The 10,371-nt window shown below is 38.2% G+C and overlaps 1 protein-coding gene across 1 annotated transcript; it reads right to left on the bottom strand.

The window, feature by feature from the left end:
- Positions 1-1,561: 1,561 nt before the first annotated feature.
- Positions 1,562-6,930, bottom strand: spry2 (sprouty RTK signaling antagonist 2). The gene is made up of 2 exons (XM_042513059.1): positions 6,749-6,930; positions 1,562-3,624 (listed from the first exon to the last, which is right to left on the bottom strand). Exon 2 carries the CDS (start codon positions 3,574-3,576, stop codon positions 2,521-2,523), a length of 1,056 nt encoding a protein of 351 aa, XP_042368993.1. The 5' UTR covers positions 3,577-3,624; positions 6,749-6,930; the 3' UTR covers positions 1,562-2,520.
- Positions 6,931-10,371: the final 3,441 nt, after the last annotated feature.

Genomic DNA, 10,371 nt, shown 5'->3' with positions numbered 1-10,371 from the left:
CGCCAGAGTGTAATAGCAGGCTTACATGAACGCATATTTGCAAAGAAACAGGTGATTTATAGGATAAAAACGAGGTGATGGGACCCAATTTTAAAAAGGTAAATCATTTCCAAAGAGGCATTTTGTGGAGTGCATGCAAACAGATGTGCACACGAGCACATTCCTACACACATGGCTTTACCAGAGCCAGATGTTTTTCTTAAAGAGTGCCTGAGGTGAACATTAATGCGTCCTTGTTTGATCTCTGTAAACATCGTGGAGCGATTGTGTTGCAGAGGGGGGCTTGATGATAGCTCTGCTTAAGATGTTCGTGCCGAGGTTCAATTAAAATTGTCAAAAACTGTGCTTAAGTCTGGCTTAAACAATCTGGACAAGGCTCAAGATAAAGCTGGTACTTTTACAGGGCCGTAGCCATGAAGTTAAGATTGGGGGACCAAATCTGTTGGAAGGTTGGTTGGTTGGTTGGTTGGTTGGGGGGGGGGGTGTCAGAATTTTATTTTTAAACTTAAAACCCCAATTCCAATAATGTTGCAATGTTTTCAAAACATTTTTAGACCCGTATTCAACTGACGACAGTCCAAAGACAAGATGAAACAAACAGATAAACTTCATTGTTTTTTTGTAAAATATTCACTTATTCTGAATCTGATGCCTACAACACATTTTCAAAAAAGTTGGGACCAGGGCACAAAAGTCTGTAAAACTTGTGTAATGCTCAAAAAACACCTCTTTGGATCATTCCACATGTTAACAGGTTCATTTGTAACTAGCACCTTTTGGGAATTGGTTGGCATTTTGTTTTTTTAATTTACAGTTTCCTATACAAAAACAAATTTGTACTGAAATGTAGTAAGAAACAAGGCCGATGCCAAAGAATCAAGGGAGGAGGGAATTTGGAAATCAGAAAAAAAAGAAAAAGATTTGAAATCTTTTTTCTTATGATATATGATTGATCATAAGCAGGTGCAGTTTCCTTTACAAAATGTATTACTAATCTAAAGTAAAAAGCAGGGCCATAACCATGCAATCAATATTGGGGGACTGAGTATCAGAAAAAAAAACAAAAACTAATTATAAATGCCACATCATAACAAAGTACAGTGATACAATATACTATATAAATATGCATTGCATGATAACGAAAAACTGCAGTACATTGTAATACTAGACCCAATAGCAATGGAAATGTCAATTTGTTAAGTATATCTTATAATTCTGGTACCATTTGCTGCTTATTTTGGGAAGCACTACATGGTTGCATGTTGTAGCATTTTGTTTTCAATCTACAATTTTTATTAGTATGGCAGGTTGGGGAGGCATTTTAAGCTCATATGAATACTGAGAAGGATGTGCCCCCCCCCTCCAAAAATATACATCATAGTTACTGCCTTGGTAAAAAGTCTTGTAATTTTGGAAATACCCAACAATACCAGTTCTTGAAAAGTACTACACATTAGTATATATAAGGACTGTCTTGAACTTCTAAATGTTAGTGAGTTGTGACATAACAAACATGTTTCAAAGTGTACACAAGAGAAATAAAAACAGGAAAAATACTCTGTCAGACTTCAAGGTTGTTTAATTTCAAACGTTAATATATTTGTCTTCTAATTCATAGTGAACTATTCATCCAGCTTCGACACTCCCACAGGTCACCTCGAAATCTGCAGCGACCACGGAGTAGTCCCATAACAGGTGACACAATGCTTTCTCAAAATAAATATTTTTCATTATAAAATAATAAACCTTCAAATAAATATATACTTTTAACTTTACACTAAGCAATGTTGGAATTAGAAAATAAATTTTTCATATAAGGTCACTGTACAATTTACAAGTAGAAGGGATAAGATTTTTCCTTTGTAAATTACATAAAATGATTGATATACATTCCAGTGAATGTACAAACATTGTGTGAATGATGTTTACTGATTCATGTAAATGTGGATTTACCAAGGTGCCTCTGGTGTGGCAGAAAACTTTTCACAGTTGAAGTATTATTATATGTACAAAAATAAAACATCTGTCAAACTCATTTTCTAATGTACATACCCTTTGCATTTACTACTTTACATACAGTTAGTAATAGGAGTCTGTTCTTAGCATATAAGTTGTATTAAATGTTAAAAAACAAAAAGGCTATCCTTTTGGACTCTCATAGCAACAACACGATATCTGGGCACTTGAGTGAAAAATTTTCAGGACAAAACAGTAGTTGAATATGTCTTCATACCTTTTAACATGTGGAGCGCTTATTTTGGTTTACCTTTCAAGTGAAACTCCTAACGCTAGGGTGAGTGAATGCACCTCCAGTGCCTTTTGAAGAAACATTTTTGTCAACATGTTGAGTCAAAATGCCTCGCCCAGAGGTGGTAGGTGTGAAGATCTAGATGGAAAACACAAAAACTCATTAGCTCTCTAATCAAACCTTTCAAATACACAACTACAGGGCCATCTATCAGTTCGGTCAACATGGAGTCTTTCCATCCTTCTGCATTTTAACATTCACCACCAGCTCGTCTACGTTGGCTTTCCAACATCCTCACAGTGGATTGGGTTCGTGTTCTTGCACCGACAGCCGGGTCGTGTGACTCGGTCATAGCAGCTCTGGCACACAGCGACACATCCTTTAGCCGGGAGGTAGCACAGGAGGCAGGGGAAGAGCAGGGAGAGGAGCGACACGGTGGTCCAGCGGACGCAGCAGTTCGACTGCGAGCACGAGAAGGGCTTATCGGCGCACGTGTCCTCGTCGTCGCTGGAGCAGTGGTAGAAAAGCCCCTTGACGCAGCAGACACACGTGCCGTACTCCACCGCGCTCTGCGCCGAGCACACGCACCGACGGCCACACATCCAGCAGGAAGGAAGCACCCGTGGGCGACTGCACTCTGGGCAGCAGCACCGACCGCAGTCCTCACACTTGTTGGTGTGTATATCTTGACTTTTATAGGTTCCGCTGCCAGGCACGGCCAACACAGCCCTGGACTCATCGTTCAGGGGTTTCAGCTCTTCTGAGTTTAGCTCTGCACGTTTGGGCTGGGTTCTGATTATCTGGTTGCTGCCTGTCGGGCTGCTGAGGAGCCTCTGTCCTGACGAGGTGCTCCCCACGCTGGTCCTGATGCTACTCTGAGAGTCCTCTGCACTGGAGGACCGCAGCACGCCCTCCCTGGAGGAGATATCTGCGTTTCCATACTGAGTCAATGAATGCAGGTTACGGAGATTATTGGGCTCCTCTTCCCGGGTCTCCTGCTGCCCACTTGTCCTTGAACCCAGAGACGGAACCAAGTCACTCTTCTGCTGCCTGTGCGGAGAGGCTGGAGACCGTTGGGCCACTGTGGGCCCTTCTGTGTACTCATTACTACTCCCAGTTATCCTGATCTGATCTAGAGATAGCACTGCTGGAGTGTGAGGCAGCTGCACGTTGGTCAAACCAGGATCTGGCGGACCATCGTGGGTTTGTGGAGGCCGTGGTTGCGGTCTCCCTTCGTCATGCTGCGTGCGCGGAGAGCTGGTCGGTGATGGCGACCACCTGCGGTGTCCTCCTCCCCCATCGCTGTCGTTCTGACTTGTGGAATCCATCTCGGGACTGAAGGGCCACTCTGGCTGGCATGGGACACATCTGAAGTCCTGGAACAGAAAGAGACAGTTTATATCTTGTCTGTGACAAGCCATGCAAACGACGGCATGCAAATCATAACTGATATCTGAACAAACACCACTATGGAAATAAGGCCTAACAAACATCACAGTGTCGGCGCGAGAGATGAACGTGTTTGATTACATAGCTGATGTTATGTTTGGAGCCAGTAGTGAGGGGTGGTTGGGCTTTTAGAATCAGTTTTTGGAGACTTGCTGTAGCTCAAGAGAGGGTCTATGTAGCTACAGCTACGACTGCGGCTACTATAAAATACATAGAAATCAAAAGACAACAAGTTCGTTTACTAAAAGCTGTTTCAAGTTGCAGATCTAGATATCGTGCTCAAGAGCTGATACATTTATCGAATTTTGATGCTTCCCTGCCAGAAGTTGGTGCAAACTTCCTGTTTCCCCACACGCATGACACAATAGTGACTAACCAAGGAAAATAAATAAGCACATTTACTCTGAAAAAGATAGAGAGAAGTGGTTGAAGATAATCTTCCGGAGAAAATGATTAATCAGATGGAAAATGTTTTTGCGGGTCACTTACGAAAGACATCAGCCTAAGACTGAAATGTCTCTGGTTCGACTCTGGCTGTGGACTATGTTACATCTCCCTCCCTCATTTCCTGTCGTCTTTCAACATCTTTTTCAAAAATGAAAACGTCCCCATATATATATATATATATATATATATATATATATATATATATATATATATATATATATATATATATATATATATATAGATGCAACAATTGTTTATTGGTTACTTGATGAACTGTTAAAATTTCACCGGTTCAACTAAAACTAATGTATCCCATTTCTTTTGGTCTTTTGTGATATAAAACTTTATATCTGCTGATTGATTGAACACATCAATTTGGGCATTTATTTTACTTCCTGACATTTGAAACAGTCAAAAAGTGATCTAAATAGAGCTACAACTATCAGTCAATTCATGAATTAATTTATTGATTAAAAGTTTGTAACTACTTTCATGATCAAAACTCGCATTCTTAAAACGGTGTCAAATATTTGCTGGCTAAAGCGCCACAGTTGTGATACTTTGATGCTCTTCTTTTGCCATACATGGCAGCAAATTGACAATCTAATATTCTGACTATAGCTGCACTGATTAGTTGATTAATTGGTCGGTCAATTGAAAAAAAAAACAAACATCTATTTTCATAACCTTTAGTCATTTTTAGAGCAAAAGTTTCAAACATTTGCTGATTCTAGATTCTTAAATGTGAGAATTTGCTTAACTTTGTCATTTAACATAATAAATAAAAGGTTTGGGGTTTTTTGACTGTTGGTTGACTTTTTGGATTCATTTTTGAGCATTTCTAAACAATTGGTTTTTTTTTTTTACATTTTATAGACGAAACGATTGATCGTGAAAATAATCCCCAGATTAATTGATTCTGATAAAAATGTTGGCTGCAGCCATAAAAAGACACATGCTTATGCTTCTTATGTAATTATAGAGTACGACATTGAAGGAAATATTTACCATTTAATGTGCTAAATATCTTAGTCTTGTTTATTATCGATAAGAATCAATATTTCCATTCTCAGAGGCTGTGTATGATGATGATCAAGTTCATTTTTTTCTGTTGAAAGCTGAGGAAAATAGGGTACTTTACTTTAGACTGATATGGGCCAAACAGATAACACCGACATGGAAAGTTAAAGCTCTGTGTGGGAGTGAGTGTGAAAATCAGAACAACAGAACTAATGGGCAACTTTTTTCAGCCCTCTTTACATTTTTAGGTTTCCAACCTTGAACTGAAATTCTGACCTCTAGTCTACAGGCACTCACAGCCCCAAATCAGTTATAATCTAAGTGATTCATCGTACAGAGAGGCTAAGAATGAGATAAATGCAGAGTGACAGGGCAATATGCTAACATATTCAAATGCGCAGCCTTGTTTTCATCAACGCATCACACCAAAGTAAAGAAACTGACAGTAGTGGCCTTAATTCTCCTTCCTTGTGGTAATTAGCTTTCAAATGCCATCTTTGGGCTTGTGAGGTTCCCCCCTTTTCAATGACAATACAGGAAAGGCTTTTGTTTGTTGCATGACAAATGGCCTGCAGCAACCTTCCCCATTCGAACGCATTTTACATTGTGACACTCTTGAAAAGAAGATGAGTGACAAGATAAAAAAGTCTGGAGCATGAAAGAGTCCATGTAAAGTGTGAGTGATGTGTTCAAGGGGTGGTGGTGTCGGTGGGGGTGGGAGTGAAGCACTGCTCTCTGTGAGCATGCATGAGGGTTCTTTGGGATTTATGAGCCTTTTTTGCTCCAAATGAAGGGCTTGCAGGCACACTCAGATTTTAACCTGTTAGGTGGGGGACGTGCGGCCCCTCATCCACTTACAGGGCCCTGTGTACAAGCCATGTTGGCCACAGTGGGTGGGTGAAGTGTGGGGGCTGACGGATGTGGAGCACACTGATGGCATCAGCTCTTAAAAAATGTCAGGGTAGAGATTTGAAAAGTTTTTTCAAGCAAAAATGACAAAACTCACTGTGAGTTATATATAGAAATCCACTGAGTCATACTGTTTCTGATACACATCTGATAAAGCAGTGTTTTCCACTGTGGGTGGCAGATTAATATTTCAGTATAGATGAGTGCAAAGGATAAAATATTATCATATAGGTTCAGTAGATATGATGTTTGCATGGGAGGGAAGAAACAGGGTGCACACATGAGTAAACGTGCCAAGTGGGACACGACTATTTCCTAATGAAGCTGACACCAGCAGGGAGGCAAAACATTTTTTTAAAAATTAACAGTAGACTTGAAGGCATAAACTAATTGTAGATGCTAGCACTTTTTAATAAAAAATAGCCACTCAAAAGCATTCATAAGTAACGCAACCGCTTCTCTTACAACTGTAACATTATAAGTAACCTTGTCGCGTGTAGTAAGCAATATAGTAATAGTAATAATAATAGTAATAGTAATAATAAGAAGTAATAAGGGGGGGGGGGGGGGGTTATAAAGAAGCTAAGTTAACATTCAAATACTAAAAAGTATGAAAATCAACTTTTCGCCGAAACTTAAGCTAAGAAATAGGTGTTTACAAAAGGCTCCACTTACCGTGCTTTCGACGCTTTAGCCCCCGTTTAGGTGAAATAAATCCAATTTGGGTGAGAGTTTATTCCATAAATCAGCAACTCAGTCTGGAAAGCCGTCGGTAAAATCCATTGAGAAAGTTTCCAACCGGGGCGCATTTTCATTAAAGGCAGCGCTAAAACGTAAATCCCATGTTTTGCGCAAGAGCACGGGCATTAAAAGAGGCGAAAACTTCAGTCACCGCCGAACTTCGCTTCACTTTTCTTGCAGAAGAAGAAGAAGACAAAAGTGAAACGAGGGTCAAAACTCCAGCGTAGAAGTAGTTATAATTCGGTGTGTTTTATCCGCAAGGCGCTGTGGCTTTGCAAGTACTTCTTCTCGTGTGTGTATGTGAGTGTTTTTTTTTTTTTTTTTTTTTTTTTTTTGCTCTTTCCGGAGAGGAGGTCGGGATTTGGGCTGTAAATGGCGTCAAGCTGAAGGGGGAACAGAGCGCTTGTTGTTGCAGCGGATATCTCGCATCCGGTGCGCAGCCATTGGCTGCTAGAGAGCAGCCATTCACACCCAGTCTTATCAATTATACTGCAGGGGCCAAACACTGCTGGTCAACTGCTGTGGAAGCATGAGGGCTGCCCTCGTAAAGGCCTCTGTTTCATATCGTTGGTGACCCATTTCTTAAGCAGCCCTTTACATATCACTTCACTGAAATGAATGTGTGACAGAGTTCATTCTGCTGCGGTAGTTTAGGGATAGTTTTCTCGGCTGCGTATAATAACAGGTTATTAACTATTACAACAATATAACAATCTAAATATCAATATATTTCAATCGACTTGACATACCACTTTTACTATATAGAGTATTAATGCAACAAAACAATAATAGTACTAAATAAATAATACTGTTAATTTAAAGAACATCCAATTTTCTGAGTTTAACCCTTTGAAACCTGGACTGTCATCAGTTTTATGTGCCTTTCCCAAGCATTTCAACCTTTAAAAAGTTGAAAAAAAGATAAGCAACTTCAAATTGCTAAAAAAGAAAATTAACTTCAAAATTAGAGAAAATTTTCAAATAACTAAGGAAAAATAGAAAAACCCTATATTTCTGATTATCAGAAATTATTATATTTTAGCACTTTTCAGGTCACTGCCACTGCCTGTTTTGGTTCCTTTTGTTCTTTTTTTTTTTTTTTTTTTACCAATTTTAGGTAATTTTCTAGTAGCTTTTTTACAATTTTGTGGGGTCATTTTTTTTAATTTCTCATTGTCTAGTTTTCATGTTTTTTTTTAAAGAAATCAAGTCAATTTTATGTTTCATGGGATTAACTAAAATATTTGTTTTTTTACCTATACCTAAAAGAATGGACACAAAGTACATTATTGAGGTAAATACTGCCAATTTAAGTCACTTTCTACTTGCGCTCCATTACATTTGAGAGTGAAATATTGCACTCTCCAGCACAATACATTTCACTTTGGGAAGTAACTACTTTAGCTTGCATGTAGTTAAAGTACAACATAAATGTATTTGTAATCAGCGGCAGGTACTTGGAAAAAAATATTTAATTACAGTTACTAATCAAAATGTTGGTGACTGCTGAGGGTTACATCATATTCTTAAAAATATATAAAATAATCAATAAGTAATCATTTCATAATAACAAGTAATCTGTAACCTATTACAACACTAACTTCAACTTAATGTTAACATCAAGGGAAAGAAATGCACATGTATTAAATATTGAGGGGACTAACGGTATATAAAGTAGTTAAAACTGGATCGACATTTATCAGGTACAATATCAATTAAAATGCTGCTAATATGTTAATTAATCCCAAACAATAATACTCAACAAGAGTACTCAACTCTCTACTTTGAGTATATTTTGTTGGACAACTATAAAGTAAAATGAAATGAAAATATTTATGTACAGTGCGGTGTTACAGTAAATGTATTTTGTTACTTTCCACCACTACAATATAACTACAGATATTTTAGCTGGAATTATAGATTTTTTATTTGTCCACATACAATGGTATTTAAACCAGTTTAACAGAAACGTAAAAATAAGTAATATCTTTTAACTGTCTTCCTAAAGGGCTCTGGAGTACTTTCCCATGTGCATACTGACTTGTCTTTGACTCTCAGGGCTGGATGTTAATCCGACGGACATTTTGCTAATTTACAACCATTTCAGGCTCCTTGCTAGGTTGCTATAGATCTAAGGTTAAAACTAATCCATGGCAGCAGATACAGCTAATTAACAAGCCAATATACTGTTCTGGGTTTCCTCTCAGCTGATAAGAATAATAGTGGAGCAGCTCCCCCGTGTGGATTTTCTGTGATGCCGCAGCTTGTAATGAATAAAGACGTGATTTCACACAACAGCAAACCATCAGATCAGTTTAAATGTTCATGACAATAATCTGGAAACTTTCCTAATAATCCTCTGTGATGCCATTGACTCCCACTCACAATTTGTCTTGTTAGGAAGCAGTGAATTACATGTATGTTAATGTATAAAACAGGGTTCCCAAACTTTTTCATAGACAAAATTTTAAAACTTTTCCAAAGACCCTTACAAACCTTTTTTTTCTTTTAAACTCTATTCAAACATTATTTCAGCTAGCTGGTATAAATCGAGAGAGAACGAATGTAAAAATGGAGAAATATACGTGACAGTGAGCAAAATGTCAAAAATATTAGAGCTATTTTATATCAACAGCTACAGAAAACATATTTCCCATTATGTTACATTACTTGAAAAGTTATCCACGAATGATTACTGTGACAATTCCACTACACACAACTAAATTTCCATGAGTTTTCCAAGATTTTCAATGATTTTTTTTTTAATTACAAGACTTTTTCAGGCATGAAAAACATGATTGTGAAATTCCATGACTTTTTAGAGATTTCCATGACTTAGAAGACCTTCATATAAACACAGTTAATGTCAAACCTCGTCGTGTCAGGTCCAAAATACCAAAAGAAACATGAGAAAAATTAAATGAGAACCAGTGAGTTTGATATTAGATTCAAGGCAGGAGATGTCAGTGTACTCTGGCTGTGTGCCCTGCTGAAAAGTCAAGTCACACACACACTCACACACACACACTCACACACTCACACACTCACCTTAAAAGCCAAGCTTCCAAACACAATGTGAGCCAGCTATGAAGAAAAATAAAATAATAAAAAAGACCAATTAGCCCATGTTCAGTCAGTCTGGGACATGGACAGAAAGAGCAGCCCTTCAATGAAAACAATGAGAGCTTCGACTTCTCTCTCCTCCCATTCTTTTGTTTTAGTAATAGAGTGTCTGATCAATCCCAGACAGAGTAATTATGAAGTTGTGAGCACCACACCACTGGGAAAGGTCGCTTTAATCAACTCAGAGTATGACTTGGCAAATTAACTTGGATCCAGGTCAGGAAGCTCTCTGGACTTCCCTCTTCCTTTAAACAATTTATCGTCCTTTGTTTTTCCTGTCTCACCGGCTGCTGTTCATTTACCTTTTTGTTCACGGGGTGAAAAATATTCATGAAAATGCAAAAAAAAAAAAGGCAAGTTTGCTAACTTGTTTGGAGAATTTAGAAGTTATTATTCTAGCTTTGTGTTATCACTTTAATACACAATATCAAAAC

This window comes from Plectropomus leopardus, chromosome 24 (assembly GCF_008729295.1).
Source record: "Plectropomus leopardus isolate mb chromosome 24, YSFRI_Pleo_2.0, whole genome shotgun sequence".
In the NCBI taxonomy this organism is placed as follows: Eukaryota; Metazoa; Chordata; class Actinopteri; order Perciformes; family Serranidae; genus Plectropomus; species Plectropomus leopardus.
Note: the sequence above shows the minus strand (reverse complement) of the source record. Positions and strands in the feature narration are given on the sequence as shown.

What these genes read in the sequence shown, in the direction of transcription:
- spry2 (XM_042513059.1), bottom strand. Translation starts at nt 3,576, where the DNA reads ATGGATTCCACAAGTCAGAACGACAGCGATGGGGGAGGAGGACACCGC.